The sequence below is a fragment of the Zonotrichia leucophrys genome, chromosome 29, assembly GCF_028769735.1.
Source record: "Zonotrichia leucophrys gambelii isolate GWCS_2022_RI chromosome 29, RI_Zleu_2.0, whole genome shotgun sequence".
In the NCBI taxonomy this organism is placed as follows: Eukaryota; Metazoa; Chordata; class Aves; order Passeriformes; family Passerellidae; genus Zonotrichia; species Zonotrichia leucophrys.
In genome coordinates this window covers 578,622-600,892 of record NC_088198.1, presented here as the reverse complement: position 1 = coordinate 600,892, position 22,271 = coordinate 578,622, and the positions used below count along the sequence as shown (strand labels likewise).

The following is a 22,271-nucleotide window of genomic DNA, read 5'->3' as shown; positions in this document are numbered from 1 at the left end:
CGAGCCCCCCTGGGCGCTGCAGCCCTGGGAGACGCTGCCCTGCGCTGGCACCTGCTGTCCCCGTGTCCCCGAGCCGTGTCACCGCTGGCTCCCGCTCTCAGCCCCAGCAGGCCTTGGCTGCAGCTCTGCCGGGCCTCGGTTCGTGGGATGGTTCCGGGGCTTGATCCAACACGTGGATGGAGCCACTTTGGCACCGGGATGGGGAAACCGAGGCAGAAATGGGGCACGACCTTCAGCCTGTCCCCAAGCCCCCAACACAGGCAGCACTGGAGCAGGGCCGGGCTCGGCCTCCCTAGGGTAGAATGAAGCAGAGATAGGGTTTAAAGATATCTTGGAGTTTTGGCCAAAACTCTGTCATTTTTTGCCCCTTGATCTCCAAATGGAGATTATTTTGGGGGAGAACATTGGCCCTCGACCCTCGGTCCCTCTGATTTGGGATCATGGGGTCAACCAGGTCAAAAAAAGTGATGGAAATCAAAAGCACCTGCTGCAGTTCTGTACTTATCTCCAAGGAAAACACGAGATTTCACAGGAACACCATCTCCAGATAATCCCGTGTTTGTTCTATCAGCACCAAGGGCAGAAGGCGAGGGACAGTGGCAACGGCTCCACCCCACACAGGGACACCCCAGGGCCAAGCTGAACCCCCAGCTGTGGCACAAAGGGCTGTACACTCATTTTTGGGCTAAATAGGGAGTTTCTAGAACGAGAAGTGTGAAGGATGCAATGTGAGAGGGACATTGGGAGCTCAGAATGCCAGAGACACGATTTGTGTAAAATAAATCATCTCTTTATTTGACGTTCAGTGTCTAGGACAGATTCTCCTCCCTTCTGCCATGTTCGGGAGGATTTTTCCCCACTGTAAATGATATGGCAACAAAAGTGGCAGCTACAGAAGTTGGGATAGACAAAAAATCTGGAACAGAGGAGATCTGGCACCCAGGATCCCGTTCAGAAGGATTCTCTGGTGCCATCCAGGGAAAACTCCTCCTGTTCAGCACAAGCAGAATCGCACCCAGGAATCATCATCATTTAATAATAACAATAACAAAAGCAAGAATCTAACTTCCTCCCCCCTCCAAATCCACGTGATTCCTAAGGCACAGATCCCAACTTCTCCCATTGCCCGCCAGCGGCCACCGCAACCCCGATCCCCCCTCGACGGGAGCAGCCCCACGGTCACCATCCTCCTCCTCGCCAGATTTTCCCGCTCGGATTCCCCATCTGGGGAGGCGCATCCACGTTTTTAAAGCCTGGAACAGGCTCTGGCTGGAGCCGGGATGGGGAGGACGAGCAGCGGCTTCCGAGGAGCATCGGCAGGAGCGTCCCCGCCCTCCTCGCTGCGTTTCGGGGTCTCTGGGGCGCCCCCGGCCGAGGCCGGCTCCCAAAGGCACGGGATTCCGTTCAAGGCAACCACGAAATGCAGCATATTTAAGGCTTTCAGTTCTTAAATTAAAGCGAACAAGGGAGTTTTTTTGGATCCTGGTTTCCTGAGCGCGGCCGGGGGCTCCGCTCCCGTTTAGGTGAAGGACCAGAGCTGGTGCGGGTCCGTGAGGTCGCAGGGAACGAGCGCCGGGTGCTTCCCCCGGGCCGTCAGACACATCCCCGAGGCCAAGTTCTTGATCAGCCGGTTCTGCGGGGAAACAAGGCAAACCATGAGCGAGAGTGGGGTGCGAGCGAGGGGAAACAGCACCGGAGGGGCCGCACCGTGCCCAGGGGCGATTATCATTGTCTAATGGTAAGGACCCTAAGAAATTTAGGATTACCTAAACCGAAGGCCTTCAAAGCCTTAAACAAGAGTTAAACCCTCTTAATTTCTGCTAAAATCCGCTGGCCATTACCCTGCATCCCCTAAATGCTTGAATTAAGCTAGGACCTTCCAATTTACTGGACGGATGGGCTTTGATCCCATGACGCTGTAGTTAACAGCTACATGCCCTAACCAACAAGCTAATAATGGATGCACATCCATGAGCTCGCAGCTCACTGTCAACTGGGGGCTCCTCACCTGCGCCAGGTCCCACTCCTCGCTGGCGGGCACCCGGCCGGGCTTCCCCCGGAACTGGCACTCGCCCAGCTCGGCCGTGCCCGCGGCCCCGCGCAGGCACAGCTCCTTGCCGATGTTGTGGCGCAGCTCCCGCTGGCTCGTGTACTCAAAGTACTGCGGGGAGAGACAACGGAGCGGTCACCGCCGGGCCCCGGGGGAAAACCGGGGGTGGGAGAGGGGGAAACGATGGGGGTGGTTCGGGGGGCGCACCTGGTTGCCCCCCAGCCCGTGGCAGGGGTACATGATGAGAGGTTTGCCGCCGTGGTTGTTCTCCCCAACGTCCAGGCAGCTCTTGGTGCCCTCGTTTTTGATCTGTGTGAAGGGAAAAGAGGTGGTGGTGGGAAAAGGAGAGGGGAGAAAAATGAGGGAGAAAAAGGAGAGGGAAAGGGGAGGAAAAAGAGATAGGGGGAAAAGGGGAGGGGAAAAGAGGTGGTGGTGGGAAAAGGAGAGGGGAGAAAAGAGAAAGGAGAGGGAAAGGGGGAAAAAGAGATGATGGGGGGGGAAAAAAGGGATGATGGGGGAAAAAAAGAGATGGGGAAAAAGGATGGGGGAAAAAAGAGATGGGGGGAAAAAAAGAGATGGGGGGAAAAAAAGAGATGATGGGGGGAAAAGAGATGGGGGGGGAAAAAGGGATGATGGGGGGAACAGAGATGGGGTGGAAAAAGAGATGGGGGGGAAAAAGAGATGGGGGGGGGAAAAAGAGATGGGGGGGGGAAAAAGAGATGATGGGGGGAAAAAGAGATGATGGGGGGGAAGGCGACGGGACCGGGGATGTATAGGGGAGGAGAGGGGGGAAGAGGGGCAAAAAGACGGGGTAGGGGGAAAAAGGGGCAGGAATGAGGAAAAAGTCTGGGAGAGTGGAGGAAAGAAGGGCTCAGAAGAGCCAGGGTGGGACCGGCTCGGGTTTGGCCGTGCAGGGCTCTGGGTTATCGCTGTGCAAACACCATCTAGGCACCCAGAGCCGGCTCCGGGTCCCGTGTCCTTTCCAGGACATGAGGAACGCCCGAGCCATCGCCTCCGGCACGCGGAGCAAAGGGAAAGGCACCGGGCGGAGGTTTCAGGAAATGAAGGTGAATTAAAAGCTGGATGGGAGCCAGCACCCAGCACATGGCTGTCACCCGGCTGTCGCTGGGCTGGGTGCTGGCCGTGCCAGCTGCTGTCACATCGCCCTGGCTGAGGAGGGGCAGGCTCAGGATCCAACACCCAGCTTGAGGGAAAAGGCTTTTCCAGCCTCAGGGGAATCCCATCCTCAGGGATGGAGCTGGAGCCCCTCATCCTGCCTGCCCTCAATTCCTCGGGGACGTAGCCAGAGCTCCGTGCCCTGCTGTCCCGAGCTCCCTCAGGGACGGAGCCAGCCCTCCACATCCCGCCTGTCTCCATTTCCCTGTGGATGGGTGGCTGGAGATGGGGTCCTGCCTCCCAGCCGTGCCCAGATTACCTCGGAATGGAGATGGAGCATCCCATCCCATCCCATCCCATCCCATCCCCAGCTCAGTTTTTCCAGCCCTCCCTGTCCCAGGATGGTGTTTGGGGCTCAAGAAAGTTTTCAGCTCTTCCCCCGAATTTAACCCAAGTCCGCATCCCCACTGATTCCCCACCCCGGGACTCACCCTAAACCAGCTCTGCCGGATTCCAGCTCGGCCGGAGCCCAAACCGGCCCCGCCAGCCGGTGACAGATGAGGTGACAGACAGACAGACACGGTGACAGATGTGGCAGCACCAGCTCCCCAGTTCAATTCAAAGCCCCCAAACCACCCTCCGGGTGCTCCCCGGGCCGTTCCCGGCACTCACCGCTCCGTAGAACGTCGGGGTCAGGTCGGGCACGAACATCTCGGGGTAGACGTTCTGCAGGTACCAGGTGAAATTCCTGCAGTGCAGCCGCTCCCGCAGCCTCCGCCGCTCTGTGATGTCACCAAATGTCTTCTATCGACAAAGTCACAGGCGAAAATTAAATTCACTTCAGAAAACAATAGGGAAAATCTCAAAAAACCCTTTCCAGGTTGGGGCTCAGAGCTGGAGTCACCCCCAGCTTTGTCATCATCCCTCCGGGTGTGACCAGCACCGAGACAAGGTGGGGGGGACATCTGGCAGGTACCCACAGGCTCCACCAAGGGCTTGGAGATCTTTTGGCAAAGAATAAGAAGTTCTGATATTGAAAAAAGAAAATAATAAGAAGTTTTGGTGCATTCACATTCTCTGAACAGAGAGAGACAATTCTCTCTCCCATGCTTTTTTTCCTGGAGAAGCACAGAGAAAAGAAGAGGAAACAATTCTTATGTACTTGCTGCTCCTGTTGGTTTGCACATGTGGAACGTGTTAGGAGGATTACCTGACGTGATTTGTCAGTTGGATTCTACTGAGGATTGTTTTGATTCCTTAGGCAATCACTCAAAGCTGTGTCCTGGTTGTCTCAGACAGTCGCAAATCTTTCTTTAGTGTGTATATTTTGTATAGTATAGTATAATGTAATATAAAATAGTTTTAATGAAGCAATTGTTCAGCCTTCTGAATCAATAGAGTCAGGCACAAATTACTCCCTACATCAGGGGTGCCCTGCTTTACAATACTGGCATTAAAATAAACAATAATAATGAAAAAAAAGGAATTAGTAAACTCTGATGTTTTCCTACTAGGAAACATTCTGGTCAGAGAGGGAAAGAAAAATAAAGCTTTTGGCTGTTTCTGTCCACCTGTCTGGTCTCCCACTCGCTCCTGCTGCTCAGGTGGAGCTCCCAGCAGGACCAGCCCTCTGTCCCAGATTGCAAGGCAAGATGTGTTCTATCACCATCCCTATGGCAGTTGTCTTTTGTCAAGTAGGCAGTTTTGCAGTTTTTTCCTCATCTCCTCCACAATCACTCCTCCCTTGGGAGGGGACATCTGCTGATAACAGCCATTGAATGTCACTGCATGGCTGATAAGAGCTACAGCATCCCACTGGGAGATGTGAGCCCAGAGGGAGGAGCCAAGCATTCCTGCCTGGATATAATCTGAGATTCTGGAACACCAGCACCTGGTGTTTCATGGGTTTCAGCACCTGGTGTTCCACCTGGTTTTCACCTGGTCTTCCAGCACTCTGGAACACCATGGCTTTCTCCATGGGATTTCCCAGAGGAACAGCAGCTGCCGCTTCTTCCACTGGATCTTTAGAGGAAGACTCCACCCTTCTCCAGAACCCCTTTGCTCCAGCAGAACCACCCCTGACACTGCAGGAGGGCTGAGCCACAATTCCAATGGGACTGCTGCCAACACCCTGACCCACTGGGTGTCAGGTTTGGTTCTGACTCTCTCAGTGTTGTTTTGGTTTACTGCATTGTTTCTTTTATCCTTTTATTTTCTTCCCTATTAAAGAACTGTTATTTCTTGCTCCCATATTTGTTGCCTGAGAGCTCTTAATTTAAAATTTATAGCAATTTAGAGGGGTGGGGAGGGTTTACATTTTGCATTTCCGGGGAGGCTCCTGCCTCCCTTAGCTGACACCTGTCTTTCCAAACCGAGACACCCTCCCAGCAGAAGCAGCAGCCCCCAGTGTGCCCAGTACCTCTCTGGCCATCTGAGAGGCTTGCTGGTTGCGGCGGTAGAAGATCTCCTTATAATCGTCCATCCAGACCTCGGCCAGGCGCACCTGGTTGCGGGAGATCACCTGGGTGCCCTTGGGGAAGGTGTGGGGGCTCTTGGAGCGGAACACGTGGCCCACGACGGAGCAGGGGATGATCTCCACCTGTCCCCCGCACTGCCACACCTGCAGGGAAGCCACACCTGAGGTGGGGGGGTCTGGCCCCCTGGCCCCCCAACAGGGAGCTCCCTGGAGGTGCCCTCAGAAGGTGACCCCTGTCCTTACCCTGAAGGACATTTCCACGTTCTCACCCCCCCAAATCTCCATCTGGTCGTCGTAGGAGCCGATGTGCTCAAAGTAGGACCTGGAGATGGCAAAGAGGCCACCTGCGAAGGTCGGGGATCTGCAGGGGGAAAGAAGGGGTAAAACACAAATAAAAGAGGAGAAATCCGAGTTTTGGGAAATAAAAGTGCCCCTCCATCCAGCTGTGGTGGTTTTGGCTGGGCTGCTGGGAGGGGACAGAGGTGACAGCGTGACACGGAGGGGCCTCGCCGCCGGCTGGATTCAAAGTGAAAAGAGGATATTGTTACCAAAAACCTGTTGCCAAAAAGAGGAGGAGGTCAGAGCTCGGTGCCCCAATCCCTCCTCCCGCTTCCCTAATCTTTTCCATCTGAGGCTGGAACAGAACCTTGCTTTTATTCAGGAAAAATAATGAACGCCAAGGACTCGCTGAGCTGCTGGGGACGAGGCAGCGGCGGGAGCCAAGCGCCCGGCTGGAGGTGAAAGGGGCCTTTATGGGGACAGGAGCGTCGCCCAGGTGACCCGAGCACAAAGCCAGCCCCGCGGCCGGGGTGGGGCCGGGTGTCCGGTGTCTCCCAGTGGGGGCACCGGGGAGAGGTGGGAAAACCACCCAGGCTCTGTCTGCATGTCAAACAGAGGGATAAGAGGGGGGATTTTGGCACAGCCTGATCCACAGGTGACCTGTTCTGTGCGGGGGCACCTGGGCACCGAGGGTGAGAAGGCAGAGACAGCAATTAAATCCTTAATGGGAGCGAGAGCAATGAAATCCTAAATGCCAAAGGGAGAGCAATGAAATCCTAAATGCTGGAGCGAGAGGCAGCTGGAGGAGACTCTAAGGTCCATTTTGGCCCCAAGGGAGGTTTGTCCTCCACCAACCCCCCAGCTCTGACCGTGCTCAGGCACAAATTCCCAACATCTCCTATGCCAAAATCCCAGGGGAGAACCCTGCTGGGAAAGGGCAGCACTGCCCACCCAGAGGCACCAAAACCAAGAACACCTGTCGCAGACATCTTTTATGGAAAATCCTTTCCTTAGGATTTTTCCTCCTGAGAAGCTGAGAGGCCTCAGGAACAAAATGTAAACATTGATTATCTGCTGCTGTGGAATGCAACAGGTGGATCTGTGATTGGCCCATGTTGGTTATTTCTAATTAATGGCCACTCACAGCCCATCTGGCTCAGACAGAGTCCAAGACAGAGCCTTTGTTATCATTCTTTACTATTCTATTCTTAGCCAGCCTTCTGATGAAATCCTTTTTTCTATTCTTTTGTATAGTTTTAATGTAATATATATAATAAAATAATAAATCAAGCCTTCTGAAACATGGAGTCAGATCCTCATCTCTTCCCTCAACCTGAGACCCCTGTGAACACCGTCACAAACACCAATTTGTTGGAAAATAGAGCAAACCCAGCTGAATAAAGCATCCTGTGCTGGGCTTACTTGATGGGGTAGGTCTCATCCTTCCTGCGCTGCCTCTCCCGCGCCGGAACCACCTCCCAGCCGAAGGTCAGGCTCCAGTCGAAGTTGCCCCGGCTGTGCTGCTTCCCGTTCTGCACGGGCTTGGAGAACTCGAAGGTGTTGAGGTCGATGGTGGCGATGTCGGGGCTCACCACGGCCGTGGGCTCCTCGGCGATGCGCGACAGGAGCGGCTCCAGCCAGCCGTGGAAACACTCGCCTGGGACACGGGCAGGGCTGAGCGGGGCCGGGGAAATCCACAGCGCCCGGGGCACGCATGGGTGACACTCATGGTGTCACAGGGTGTCACGGGGGGACACTCGCAGGGTCACAGGGTGTCACGGGGGGAATAAGGGGACACTGACAGTGTCACAGGGTGTTGCGGGGCGGACAATCACAGGGTGCCATGAGGGTACACTCACGGTATCACAGGGTGTCATGGAGGGACACACAGGGTGTCACAGGGCGTCATGGGGGGACACTCATGCACTCATGGTGGGCACTCATGGTGTCACAGGGTGTCACGGGGGGGACACTCACAGGGTGTCACAGAGTGTCATGGGGGGGACACTCAGTGAGTGTCACAGGGTGTCACGAGGGGTCTTGGGGGGACACTCAGAGGGTGTCATGGGGGGACACTCACGGTGTCACAGGATGTCATAGGGGACACTGACAGGGTCACAGGGTGTCATGGGGGACACTCACAGTGTCACAGGGTGTCATGGGGGGACACTCACAGTGTCATGGGGTGTCACGGGGGGACACTCACAGTGCCACAGGGAGTCACTGGGAGGACACTCATGGTGTCATGGGGGGACACTCACAGTGGGCATCCAGGAAGGTCAGCACCTCCCCGCTGGCCACGCTGGCCCCCAGCAGCCGTGCCGTGATGAGCCCCTTGCGCTCGCGCTGCCGCACCACGCGCACGATCTGCAGCTGCTCCACGTAGCGATCCAGCTCCTCCTTCAGGTACTCTGAGGGTGGGAAAACCACTTGGAACCATCAGTCCCTGCATCCCACCAGCCCATCCTGCTGCCCCATCAATCCCATTGATCCCATCCCATCAATCCCATTTTATCCCATCCCATAAATCCCATTCCAAATCCCATCAATACCATCAAACCCATCCCACCCCATCCCATCTCCCAGATTCCATCCCATCAATCCCATTGATCCCATCTTGTTCCATCCCATAAATCCCATTCCAAATTGCATCTCTCCCATCCCATGCCAAATCCCATCTCTCTCATCAATACCATCAATCCCATCCCATCTCCCAAATCCCATCGATCCCATAAATCCCATCCCATAAATCCCATTGATCCCATAAATCCCATTGATCCCATCCCCATCCCCTGCTGCTCAGACTCTGCAGTTGGGTTTGGGTTCAGGGACACCTGAGCCTTTGCCCCAAACCCAAGTGTATTTTTGGCTAAAGAAAATGAGTTTTATAAGGGTCTAAGCCCCTCCTGTCTAATCCCTCTCTGGAGAGGGACTGGGGGTTGGCAGGGTGGGTGAGGAGGTCACATCCCTGCACTTGAAGTGTCACCAGGACCAAGCTGGTCCTGGGGGAAGGAGTGACCAGAGGAACCCGGGGTTTCTTGGCAGATGCAGCCAAGCCAGGAGCTGGAAATGGCCAGGTGGGAGCTGGGACCCCAAGAAAAGTGTCCTGGGAAGGGAATATGAGTCCAACCCACATCCAGCCCCAGTGGGAGTCGAGCTCTGGGGCAGAGGAACCCTGGGGCACCACGAGGTTCCTGCTCCTCGGGAGCCCGTGGGTGGAAAGGGAGAATTTATCTGGGACAAGGGCAGAGTCCGCTCCTCCCAGTGCCCTGACACTGAACTCCGCGTCAATTAGCTCTGGGTGCTAATTAACGAGGATTACAGCTGGCTGAGGGTGGAGGTTTGTGGGGCGCTTGGTTTGTCCCCAGGGCAGGGATAACAGCGGTGCTGGGAAAGGGAAAATCCCAGGGGTGGATGTGAAATGGGGAACGGCTGCTGGGAGATCCCGGGATATTGGGAGTGTGAGTGGCTCAGAGCTGCTGCTCCCAGGCTTGGAAAGGGGCTTGGTGTCCCCTGCATCCTGCTGATCCCACATCCTGCTTCCCTCTGGCACCTGAATCTCCTCACTGCTCCCTCACAGCTCCCTGTGGCTCCTGCATCCCTGTCACTCCCCCATCCCACCACGGCTTGTCCTACCTCCCTCTGGCATCCACATCCCGCCACAATTCCTGCATCCCTCTGATCCACATCCCACCACAGCTTATCCTATCTCCCTCTGGCATCCACATCCCACATGGCTCCTGCACCCCTCTGGCTCCTGCTTTCCACCAGGGCTCCTACATCTCTCTGACCCACATCCCACCACAGCTCCTGCACCTCTCTGACCCCACATTTCACCATGCACCCTGCACCTTTCTGACCACATCCACAAACCTGCATCCTCTGACCCCCATCCCACACAATCCTGCATCTCTGTCACAGCCCACCATAGTTGCTGCATCCTTCTGGCCCCACATCCCTCTGACCCACATCCCACCATGCTCCCTGCATCCCTCTGACCCCACATCCCATCACAACTCCTGCATCCCTCTGATCCACAACCCACCATTGTTGCTGCATCCTTCTGGCCCACATCCCACCACAGCTCCCACATCCTTCTGGCTCCACATCCCTCTGACCCACTTCCCACCATGCTCCCTGTGTCCCTCTGGCCTCACATCCCACCACAACTCCTGCACCCCTCTGACCCACATCTCATCACAACTCCTGCATCTCTCTGACCCCACATTCCACCGTGCTCCCTGAACCCCTCTGGCCCACACCCCACGGTGCTCCCTGCACCCCTCTGTCCCCGTGTCCCCCACGCACCGTCCGTGCTGGCATCGTCCACCAGGATGACCTCTCGGAGCAGGCGGGCCGGGGACGAGTGCAGGACGCTGTAGACCGTGCGGAGCAGGGTGGACCAGGCCTCGTTGTGGAACACGATCACCACGCTGGTGGTGGGGAGGGGAGGGCAGCGCTTGAACTTCTGATCGATGCACCTGGGGGGCAGAATGGGGGGGTGAAGGGGGAGGCACGACTGGAGAGACCCCCGATATCCCACCCCCAAACCCCACAGCGGCAGGGGAGCAGCTCTGGCCGACTCGTCCCTGCTTTGATTCCCATTGATTTTGGTTGAGCGAGCCCCATTGCCGGCCTCCGTGTCCCCCCTTTGTCACCGCCACACCTGCTAAGCACGGATAATCGCCTGCCAGCGCGGGGGGCTGGATTCCTCCATCCCTTTCAAGGCTTTTTCCATCCCGAATTCCCCCCCATGTCTCCCCCATCCCACCCCTCCGCGCGGGCCCCGCTTTAATCCGGCAGCCCCTGGCCGAGGGCAGGCGGGGAAATCTCTGGAGTTTCCCTCTTTCCCTGCCCCCGACCCCAGCGGGGTCCGAGGCTGTTCCACTCCGCTAAGAAAAGAAAAAGTCTGACCGCTGGAGCCGCTGGGATAAAGGAGGGAGAGGAGGGAAAGGCGGGGAGGCGCCGGAGCCACCAAGCAGGTACAGGGAGACACAAAGAGCCTGCTGCCACTAAACCCGCCCCCAAGGGGCCAAAATTAGGGAGAAAAATAATAAATAATTTCCTTTTTTTTTTTAGCTCTGTCTGCATTCAATCCTCTGCCAGTGCTGGGTGACATCCTGCCCCCAGTCTGTTTTAACTTTCCCTAAAATTTAAGGGAATAAACGGCCAGGTTGAAGGGATTAAGTGGCTAGACCGAAGGGAGTAAGTGGCCAGATTTAAGGGGGTGAGTGGCCGGATTTAAGGGGAGTAAGGGGCCAGATTGAAGGGGGTGAGTGGCCAGATTGAAGGGGGTGAGTGACCAGATTGAAGGGGGTGAGTGGCCATTTTAAAGCCATTGAGCGGCCCCGGGGAGTTTCGGGCCCGGCTCTCACTCGGGGGGGCGGCTGTCGGGGCCCAGCGCCCGCTGCAGGGAGATGCGGTCGCTGGCGAAGGCGTTGAAGCAATGCTTCTCATAGCCCCGCTCCTTCTCCTTGGTCTCCTCGGGAGTCCAGCGATCCTTCTTGAAGGCTTTTCCGTCGGCGCCGGGGCTGGCGGGGTCCTGGGGCGGCCTCTCCATCAGCGGCCGCAGCTCGGCCGCGGTGTAGACGCCGGGCAGGCAGGAGCGGCCGCTGGGCAGCGGCTCCGGCGGCGGCTCCGGGGCCCCGATCTGCAGCCGCGGCATCGAGTCCCGCAGGTCCCGCACGGCGCCCAGCATCAGGTCCAGCACCTGGCCCTTGCCCGGCACGATGTTCCGCAGCCACGGCTCCTCGCCCGGCTCCTTGCTGCCCACGTCCTTCTGGAGGATGAAGAGGAAGAGGACGAAGACGGCGCCCGCCAAGGCCACTTTCAATGCGCTGTAGCGGCGGCGGAACAGCCTCATTTTGGGGTGTTTGGGGCGTTTTTGGAGGGTTCAGGAATGTGGGGGCTGCGGGTGCATCACGGTGTCCTGCTTTGCTCCAGTGACCTGGGGGAAGGAGAAACACCTGCAGTGAATTCCCAGCCTGGATGAATCCCCTTGCTGTCAAAACAGAAATACTGCACTGAAGAGATAATATATTGAATTTAAAATAGATCATGTTGTACCTAAAATATAATGTATAAATATGATCAGCTCATGCAATAGTTATGTTAAGGACTTTAAAGATTGTCCACTCCAACCCCCTGCCCCGGGAAGGGAACCTCCCACTAAACCAGGTTAACAACAAATAATAACATAATAATACAATAGCAAAACAACACATTATTATATCGACATAGTAAAGTAATATTAGCAACATATTAACATATCAATATTGCAGTACAATGTTAGTAATATGTTAATATAGCAATATAATATTAGCAATATATTAATATAAAGTTTGGCACAAGTGACACCTGTAAAATTCAATCCCCCCAGCACTTTCAGCCCCTAAATCCATCCCGAAATTAAAACACCAGGAAAATTGCAGGTCAAAAAATGCCAGAGGCTGCGCCACCCACCCCTAGCATCACACACAAGACATCCCCAAAAATTTCTCCTGGGGCTGATCCGGAGGCTGCAGCCTCCCCCCGCCACCGCCCCTCGCACGCCCAAGTTAAAATAGAGCCCAAAATTTGCCAAAGTATTTTTGGCCGCTGGGAAAAAAAAAGCTTTTTCCTGGGCATTTTCCTGCCTGCGAAAGAAAACTCGAGCAGACCATGCAGCGCTCCGGGTTCGGCGGAGCTGGAGCAGCAGGTTCGGTGTCCGGTGCCGTGTCCGGTGCCACGGCCGCAGGGAGCTCGGCGCCAGCTCCAGAATTTGCCCCGGGATCCGCCGGAGTCTCTGAGCTTTCCACCACCCCCAAACTTCCCGCGGCTCCTCTTTGTGAGCCGCGGCCGCCGGAGCATGGACGAGCCCGGCGGGATCCATTCACCGCCATCTCCTCCTCCTCCTCCTCCTCCACTTCGGGGTCCCCCCCCTTCCCCCGGCTCCTTTTTCCCCTTTTCTTTTCATTCTCTCGGCAATGGGGCGGGGAAGGGCACCTGCCACAACTTCAAGGGCGAGGAGGTTCGGGCTGGGGAGGAGGAGGAGGAGGAGGAGGGTTCGGGGTCCCCGCTTTGAGCGCCGCGGGATCAAAGCTGGACCACGCTTCACTGCCAAGAGCGCCCGGCCCCATCCAGAGCGGAAAAGCAAAATCGGGGGAAAAAACCCCATCAATCCCCTGGTGTTCCCTGCCATTGCCCGGGGATTTCTGCCCCAAGCTGGGCGAAGGTGCCCCCGCTTCACTCCTACCCCCGAGGTTTTCACTGCACGGCGCTGCTGTACAAGGGGGAGGGACAAGAAACAGATTTTGGGGGGAAAAAACCCCATTTCCATCAACCCCACCACTCTGAGCTTCCTTCATGCCACGTTGCTAATGAAGCTCGTTAGGTGTCGTTGCTAATTAACACCAGAGGGACACTCAGGTGTGCGGGGGGGCACAGGTTGTGCACAACAAGAGCTGCCGCTCCCAGGGGGCCATAACCGCTTCCCAAAAAGGGCCAAAAAGCCAAATAGAAATAAAAATTTCTCCTCTGAAGGAAGGACTGGGGTGGATTTGGCATGGAGCTCCAGGGTGAGCTCCTGGTGCATCTGCACCCTCTGCTACCTGCCCTGCGAACTCCCAGGTGGATTCTGCTCTGTCCCATCCCAAAAATTCCAGAAAAGGGGGAAAAAAGGGGGGGAGGGGGGAAGGGGAAAAAGAGGGGGGGAAAAAAGGGGAGGGAGAAACTGGAAAAAAGGGGGAAAAACGGGGGGAAAAGGGAGAGGAACAAAGGGGGAAAAGGGGGAATTAAAGGGGGGGGAAGGGGAGAAAAAAGGGGGGAAAAGGGGGGGAAGGGGAAAAAAGAAGGGGGGAAAAGAAGAGAAAAATGGGGAGGAAAAAAAGCGGGGAAAGGGGGGGAGGAATGGGGAAAAGTTCAGTGGGAATTCCAGGAGCGTCCCCCGTGATGTGGGAGGGAGGGATTGTGGGGAAGAGGCAGAAATAGAGATACACTCGTGGAGGAAATAAAGGGAAATAAATAAAATACAAGCGGATTGACACCCACACTGCCTCAGGTGAGGCGGCCACCGGCTCCACGTGGCAGCGAGCCACGATGACACCGGGAGGGGCAGGGACGGGGAGCTGGGGTGCAGCGGGATCGCTCCCGGCGGGATTCAGTGCCAGCGGGAGGAACCGCATGTGCTGGGAGCTCACAGGCTCAGGATCCTGCCGGGCCCCCCCGTCCAGGTGGGATGAGCCCAGAGGGTCCCGGAGCCGCTCCCGGGGTGTGGGATGGGAGCACCCGGAGATGGGGGCTCTATGAGGGTCCCTGCCCCTCCCGAGGTCATGGGGTACCCCATGGGGGTGATGGGAGCCTGGTCCTCCCCGTGCCCTGCCCAGAGCCGCCATAGCCCCTGGAGCCGCTCCGGGGGCTCCATCCGGACCCCCCGGCCCGGGGGGCTCCATCCCAGGACCACCTGAACCCCCCTGCACGGAGGGGTCTCTGCACCCAACCCCAGGAGGGTCCCTGACCAGGACACCCTGCTCGCCCTTACCCCGCGCCGGGGGCTCCGCACCGGGACCTCCAGACCCCCTTACCGTGAGGGGGGTCCACACCGGGACCTCCAGAGCCCCTTACCGAGAGGGGGGCTTTACACCGGGACCTCCAGACCCCCTTACCGTGAGGGGGGTCCACACTGGGAGCCTCCAGACCCGCTTACCGTTGTGGGGGCTCCACACCGGGACCCCCGGCATCCCCGTACCCCCTCCCCAGGGGCAAAGACCTCGCACCAGGACCCCAGACCCCCTTACCGCAGAGAGGGGCGCCGCACCACGACCCCCAGGACCACCGGACCTCCTTTCCCTGGGGCGGGGGCTGCCCACCGGGACCCCCTTCCCCGGCAGGAGCTCGGCACTGGGACCCCCTTAGAGCAGAGGGGGGCTCAAAACGGAACCCCCAGCTCGTCCCCTCCCCTCTCACCGGCTCCACAGCGGCTGCGGGGCCGCAGGTGCGTCCGGGTGGGGCGGGGCCACCTGCGCTACCTGTCCCCGCCTCCCGGGCAGGTGCACGGGCGGGGCCGCCGCGCTCCTAAAGCCGCTTGGCCCGGGGAAAACGCTGGGTCCTAAATCCGCCCTGCCCGGGAAAAAGGCCGGGTCTTAAAGGTGCCCGGCCCGGGAAAAACCCCGGGTCCTAAAGCCGCCCGTCCCGGGAAAAACGCTAGGTCTTAAAGGTGCCCGGCCCGGGAAAAATGCCGAGTCCTGGAATCGCCCGCCCGTCTCGGGAATAACGCCCGGTCCTGGAGCCACCGGCCGGCCCCGAGCCTGAAACGGAGGTGCTGTGCTGGGACCAGTAAGGGACTGGCACTGGGGACACTGGGGACCAGTAAGGGACTGGTACTGGGGACGCTGGGAGCCGCAGGGATTCATGGAGGTGCCAAGGTCTTGGCTCCAGGTGTGCTGGGACCAGTAAGGAACTAATACTGGGGACACTGGGAGCTGCAGGGTAAGACCCCATGTGTTCTGGGAACCAGTAAGGGACTGGTACTCGCGATACTGGGAGGTGCACGGGTAGGGCCCCACGTGTGCTGGGGACCAGTAAGGGACTGGCACTGGGGATACTGGGAACCATCAAGGGACTGGCACTGGAGACACTGTGAGATGCAGGGTAGGACCCCACGAGTACTGTGAACCAGTAAGGGATTGGTACTGGGGACACTGGGAACCAGCAAGCGACTGGCTCTGGGGATGCTGGGAGCCACATGGGTAGGACCCCACGTATACTGGGGACCAGTAAGGAACTGGTACTGGGAATACTGGGAGCCACAGGGTAGGACTCCACGTGTACTGGGAGTTGTAAGGGACTGGCACTGGGCGTGCTGGGGGCCATAGGGATTAATGGAGATGCCAAGGTCATGGCTCCAGGTGTGCTGGGACCGGTAAAGGACTGGCACTGGGGACACTGGGAACCAGTAAGGGACTGGTACTGGGGACACTGGGAGCCACAGGGTAGGACCCCACGTGTACTGGGGACCAGTAAGGGACTGACACTAGGGTCACTGCGGGCCGCAGGGATTTATGGAGGTGCCAAGATCATGACTCCAGGTGTGCTGGTACCAGTAAGGGATTGGCACTGGGGACACTGGGGGCTGCAGGGTAGGACCCCACATGTGCTGGGGACCAGTAAGAGACTGGCACTAGGGATACTGGGAACCATCAAGGGACAGGCACTAGGGATACTGGGAGCTGCAGGGTAGGACCCTACGTGTACTGGGGACCAGTAAGGGAGTGGCACTGGGGATACTGGGGACACTGGGAACCAGTAAGGGATTGGTACTGGGGACACAGGGAGCTGCACGAGTAGGACCCCACATGTACTGGGGACCAGTAAGGCACTGACACTGGGGACACTGGGAGCTGCATGGGTAGGATTCCATGTGTACTGGAGGCCGGTAAGGGACTGGTTTTGGGGATACTGGGAACCATCAAGGGACTGGTACTGGGGATACTGGGAGCCGCAGGATAGGACCCCACATTTACTGGGGACCAGTAAGGATTGGTACTGGGTCCCATTTGGGGAACCATGGGAACCAGTAAGGGACTGGCTACTGGGGAGACTGGGAACCAGTAAGAGAGAAGGGGCACTGAGGACCACTGGCTGGGGTCCAGTAAGGGACTGGCACTGGGGACGGTAGGATTCACTGGGGTGGCCAGGGGACTGATGGGTGCTAAGGTCCATTTGGATTCAGGTGTGCTGGGACCAGTAAGGGACTGGCACTGGGGACACTGGGAACACTGGGAACCAGTAAGGGACTGGCACTGGGGACACTGGGGCTGCACGGGTAGGACCCCACATGTACTGGGGGCCAGTTAAGGAATTGTCACTGGGGGTCCCAGGGATTTATGGCGGTGCCAAGGCCATGGCTCCAGCTGTGCTGGCACCAGTAAGCGCCCGGCACTGGGCGTGCTGGGAGAAGCAGGGCACGCACGGGAAAGCCCCGGGGGGACGGGCCCGGGCGGGCTCCAACACCCAGCCCAGGATTTTCCCTTGGCTCCGGCGCTGCGCGGAGGATTTGGGAGATGTGAGCTGGAGCAGAGCGAGGATTAATCGGGATTATTGGGACATTAGCAGGAATATTAACTGGTTCACAGGGATGAGGTCTCGGGGGCACAAACACCCCTCAGCCCCAAATTAAAACGCTAATGAGCTGGAATAAGGTGTGAGGGGAAACTGAGGCACGGATTGGAGCCAACCCTCGGTCCCCACGAGCCCCCCGGGGCCTCCATCGCCCTCCCCGGGGCTTTTCCGAGCTCATTTCGAGCCCGTCGCTCTCGCCCCTTTCGTTTCCTGCTCCGGAGGTTTCGCTCTTCGCTCACAGCCCGAAGGGGAAATTCCCACCCCCAAATTCGCTGCTGCTCGACTTTCGGCGCCCGCCGCTCTCAGCTCGGCGCCACCGCGGCCACCGGGCAGGGCCAGCGCGGTCCCCGCACGGTAAGTCACTTTTGGGGGAAAGAGAAGGGTTTTGGGGTGGGCTGGGTGGTGGGGATGGGATTTTGGGGGTCCCGTTCCCCCCACTCCGCCGGGTTCTGCCCCTCGGAGCCGCTCTGCCAACCCCGCAAAAGGGAATTTTGTGCTCCCAAATTGCTGCTTTTAATCGCAGTCTGGGAGAGGAGAAGCGTTTTTGGGACATAAAAAATCTCCTGCAGCTTCGTCCTGGTGGCACCAGTCTGGGGAAATGAGGAGTCGAGACCCAAAGAACCCTGGCAGGGCTGGAATGAAATCCATAACAAAATCCATAACCAAATCCAACTGAAATCCAAATAACAATCCAATAACAAAATCTTCCCAGGCTTGTTAGGGAGAGGTGACTCGGTGTCACACTCCAATTAATAATTAATTGGCGTCTTCATAGACAAAACAAAACTTGAATTAGAGGTGGAGCTGGCTGCCTCGGGAGGGAGGGGGTTGAAAAATGTTTACTTTAAAGGTCTTCAGGAGCAGAGGACCCCAAAGAGCCAAAATTGGGGTGAAGTCACCCCAATTGCGAGCACTGCAATTCCCTGCGCCGGGAGCAAACCTTACCATCGCCTCTGGGCTTTTCCTGGCTCCGAGCGCATTTCCTTGGGGATTTCTGCCCTTCATCCCTCCCGGGGAATCCACAGCGTCGGAGGCGGCTCCATCCAACCCTCCAGCCAAACCCCCAATTTGAGCCAGAGCTTAAATTTAACCGAGCCGAGCTGAAACTCGCGGCGCTGAGCGGCAGCAAACCTGGAGGAGCTGACAGGAAGCCAGGCTGATTTTTTTTTTGCTCATTATGCTAATTAGGATGGCGCGAACTTTCAGATCCCCTCTGCAGATGGTTTGCAGATTTGTGCCCAGCTTTGGGCTCGTTTGTTGTCTTTTCGCCCGGTAATAATTGGTGCAAGATGGGAAAACTGGGAAGTTTAATCCATAATACAGCTGTTAAAGAGGGGGCTAGTGTGGGGAACACAATTTTCCTCCATAATGCCAATATTTGGTTAATGGATGCTGGGTGGTGCTTCCTGGGGTATTTTTGGGAGGAGAAGGGGCTGAGCAGCTCAAAAAAGGGAATTGCGTCCCCACCCGTGGACATCGTTCCTTGGATGGGTTTGTTCTTGGGACTTTTTTGCTTTCATGCCCAAAAAATTCGATCCTTTGGTACTGAGTTGGAAAGACAATTTTTCCAGGTGGATTTTTTTTTTTTTTTTTTAATTTAAACAAGATTTTTGTGCTGTTTGGAGCTCGTGGAAGCTGTGGGGGAGAGGTGAAATAACCCAGCTCAGCTCCTCTTAGGAAGAACTTCTTCCCTTTTCTTTTTTTCCCTAAATTATGAGAGAACTGGGAAATATTCTCTGTGCAATCCCACACACCTGCAGCACCTGATCCTCCCCATGCCACCAGCTCGGGATGGCCCTGCAGCTCCTCCTGCCCTGGGATAACCCCAGGTACCAGAGGATGATGATTAATGTGATCATTATTGCTGTTCCAGGTGCTCGTGGCCTCTCCTCCCGCTGCCCAGGTGCGATGGAGATGCAGGAGGTGTTCCTGCAGCTCTGGGGGGAGCTGGCCCGGCTGCAGGAGCTGTGCTCGGAGCAGGGGCGGCTTCTCCAGAGGCTGAGGGCCAGGAAGGGACCGGTCCTGGGTGAGTGGGACCTGCGGGGTGCCCAGACTGCACATTGGGGTCATTCCAATCTTTATCCTGGCAGGGTTACGGGTCCTGGTAGGGTCATTCCCACCTCCGTCCTGGCTGGGTCATGCCCTCCTCAGTCGTGGCAGGGTTGTTGGTCCTGGCTGGGTCATTCCCACTTTTATCTTGTCGGGTCATTCCGACCTCGGTCCTGGCAGGGTCATTCCCAGCTTTATCCTGCCTGGGTCATTCCCAGCTTTATCCAGGCAGGGTTATTGGTCCTGGCAGGATCATTTCCACCTCGGTCCTGGCAGGGTCATTGGTCTTGGCAGGGTCATTCTTACTCTTATCCTGGCAGGGTCATTCCCATTTTTGTCCTGGCAGGGTCATTCCCAGCTTTATCCTGGCTGGATCATTCCCACATTTATCCCCGTGCCCTCAGAAGTTCCTCTGGTGGGATAAAGGGGCTTGGAGCAGGAACGTGCCCTGAGCCCCTCATGGCTTTGGGTGCTGCTGCTCAGGGATGCTCCTGATCCTGGGACCATCACCTGGAGAGGGTGGGAGCAGGGCTGGGGAGGATCTACAGCCCAGAAAATACCCAGGAACCCTCTGGTTTTCCAAGGATTCTCCCTCTCTGTACTCTCCTCTCCCCCCCCCAGACACTCACAGCACCCCCACGGGGTCTGGCATCATTTCCCCAACCCTAAAATGGGAATTTTGTGGTTGGGAGAGATCGATTTGGACAAAGGTGTGCTGGGAAACTGCAGCCTCCCTACCCTGGGGCTCCCTCCTTTGCACCCATGTCCTGCCAGGATTTAAACCAAAGCATTTTCTGGGATGAACCTGGAGTTTGGGGACACGGGGATGTTCTGGTGTCCTGAGGGAGATGATGGTCCCTCAGCTCTCCTGGCTGTCCTCAGTGTCCTTTCTCAGGTGGCCCTGGAGAGCTCTGCCAGCCCAGGGGTTCCCAAGCCCAACAGGAAAATGGAGCAATGGAATGAGAGATAAAAACCCCTTTGAATTCCCAGGAATGAATTCCAGGAATGAGCCAGGGGGGCTCCCTCCTTTCCACCTATGTCCTGCCAGGATTTAAACCAAAGCATTTCTGGGATCTACCTGGAGTTTGGGAGCATGGGGATGTTCTGGTTTCCTGAGGGAGATGATGGTCCCCCATCCCTCAGCCCTCCCTGGCTGTCCTCAGTGTCCTTTCTCTGGTGTCCCTGGAGAGCTCTGCCAGCCCAGGGGTTCCCCAAGTCCAATGGGAAAACAGAGCAATGGAAAGAGAAAAAACCTCTCTGAATCCCCAGCAATGACCCCTCTGCCTCCCTCTCTCCCAAAGACATCCCGGTGTCGCTGCCTGTCCAGTGCACGGAGGATGTGGGGACAGGGGACGGACAGAGGTCACCTGAGAGCCACCAAAACCCCCCAGGAGCTCCGACCTCCTCCACACCCCACCTGGAGGGCTCTGCCTGTCCCATGGGACAGCCCTGGGCCACCAAGAGGCTCCCCCTGAGCCCTGGGCACGGCACCGGAGCTGCAGCAGCCGCAGGAGCCGCAGGTCCTGGCAGCACCAAGGAGGACAAGGGGGAAGCGCCCGCCCAGAGGAGAACCTGGATCCTCCCAGTGCCCTGGGAAGGAGGGAGCGCTCCCCACAGCCCTCAGGAGATGGAGACACTAAACCCAGGGCCTGGGGACTCCTTCCCAAATCTCCTGGATCTCTACGAAGCCCCTGAAGCACTTGAGAGGGAAGAGGCTCCCAGGGATGTGGCTCTGGTGGAGATCCGAGGGCCTGTGAAGGTAATGGGGGGGAATTCAAGCCATGGCATCAGGGACCCTTCACCCTGCTCTCCATCAGCCCTGGACACATGGGAAGGGTGGCAAAGTGGTGTTATTTCCTTAAAAAGTCTCTGGCCACCCCATTTTCTGTTTCCCAGGGGGTTTGGGCATGGAAAAGCCCCTGAGGTCCAGCTGTCCAGCCAGGACATCCCTCCCGTGACCCTCAGGGAGGCTTTGGGGATCCCTTGGAGGAGTCAGCTGGGGAAAGTTCTCTCAACCTCCTTTGAATCTTCCAATTAAACAGCTCCAAAGTATTTCCTTCATTCTCTCTGATCTCAAATTTCCAAATCATTCCAAACAATTCCTGTCATTCTGAAAGGATTTTTAAAGTCCTCCCTGAGTTCTGGTCCCTCCTGGTGAACCTCCACCCCAATCCTGGCCTTCCTACCCAGGGTCCCTGGATGCCAATTCCTTTCATTCCTTTTCCCAAATGAAGCCCTTAAAAATCCCTTTAATGGCTTCAGGGGCTGGGTATTCCCGGGGGTAACTCTGATTTTGGGCTGGATTTGGGAGGGGGTTTTTGAAGGAGAAGGGGGAAGTGGGGCTGTGCCTGTTGGGGCCCCATCAGTGTCAGATGACAATGGCACAGGGACAGGTGACAAATGTGCTCCAGTTTGCTGCTCAAAGCCATTTTTCCTGCTGGTTTGGCCCATGGGAAGTGCTGGGGGAGGTTCAGGAGCCACACAGACATGGGATTGTCCAGTGGGATTTATGGGATGGGGTGAGCTCGAGCTCCCCAAGCTCCAGCCCAGCCCTTTTTGGGTGGGATCAGGCTCTGGGGGCTGGCCCAGGGCGCTCCTGGGGGCTTCTCTGTCCCAAAATCTCCCTTTTCCTCACAGACCTGCTGGACTCCGGGCTGGGTGCTGGAGGAGGGAATGCTCAGCCCCAGCGCTGAGGCTGCCCCGGGCTGTGAGCTGTGCCAGGAGATTCTGCCCTCGGAGGCAGCAGGACACACGGAATATCTGAGCCACCTGCTGCTCCACCTCGAGTAGGACACGTCCTCCCAGTGGGAAATCCATGGATCTGCACCCTGAGCCATGAGACAGACTCTGGCCATGTCCCATTTGCATGGGGGACAGACTCTGGACATTTCCACAGGACAGACTCTGGACATTTCCACAGGACAGACTCTGGATGTTTCCATGGGACAGACTTTGGACATTTCTACAGGACAGACTCTGGATGTTTCCCATTTCCACGGGACAGACCCTGGACATTTCCCATCTCCATGGACCAACCCCAGTGCTGAGGCTGCCCCAGGCTGTGAGCTGTGCCAGGAGATTCTGCCCTCTGAGGCAGCAGGACACACGGAATATCTGAGCCACCTTCTGCCCCACCTTGAGTAGGACATGTCCTCCCAGTGGGAAATCCATGGATCTTCACCCTGAGCCACGGGACAGACTCTG

General features: G+C 57.1%; 2 protein-coding genes across 4 annotated transcripts; one reads left to right on the top strand and one right to left on the bottom strand.

The window, feature by feature from the left end:
• Positions 1-784: 784 nt before the first annotated feature.
• GALNT6 (polypeptide N-acetylgalactosaminyltransferase 6) lies at positions 785-18,091 on the bottom strand. Of its 3 annotated transcripts, none has more exons than XM_064734989.1 (11): positions 17,964-18,091; positions 11,297-11,868; positions 10,230-10,402; positions 8,183-8,332; positions 7,344-7,578; positions 5,886-6,003; positions 5,586-5,786; positions 3,839-3,970; positions 2,258-2,359; positions 2,009-2,161; positions 785-1,633 (listed from the first exon to the last, which is right to left on the bottom strand). In XM_064734989.1, the coding sequence occupies exons 2-11, from the start codon at positions 11,782-11,784 to the stop codon at positions 1,520-1,522; spliced, it is 1,866 nt and encodes a 621-aa protein (XP_064591059.1). In that variant the 5' UTR covers positions 11,785-11,868; positions 17,964-18,091; the 3' UTR covers positions 785-1,519. The 3 variants fall into 3 exon arrangements, with proteins under 3 accessions (XP_064591059.1, XP_064591057.1, XP_064591058.1); XM_064734987.1 differs by lacking the exon at positions 17,964-18,091 and adding an exon at positions 14,865-15,001; XM_064734988.1 differs by lacking the exon at positions 17,964-18,091 and adding an exon at positions 14,696-14,833.
• Positions 12,769-21,971, top strand: LOC135459041 (basic salivary proline-rich protein 4-like). The gene is made up of 6 exons (XM_064734644.1): positions 12,769-12,964; positions 14,658-14,892; positions 17,260-17,372; positions 18,892-19,044; positions 20,369-20,826; positions 21,705-21,971. The coding sequence occupies exons 1-6, from the start codon at positions 12,769-12,771 to the stop codon at positions 21,855-21,857; spliced, it is 1,308 nt and encodes a 435-aa protein (XP_064590714.1). The 3' UTR covers positions 21,858-21,971.
• The last annotated feature ends 300 nt before the right edge of the window (positions 21,972-22,271 follow it).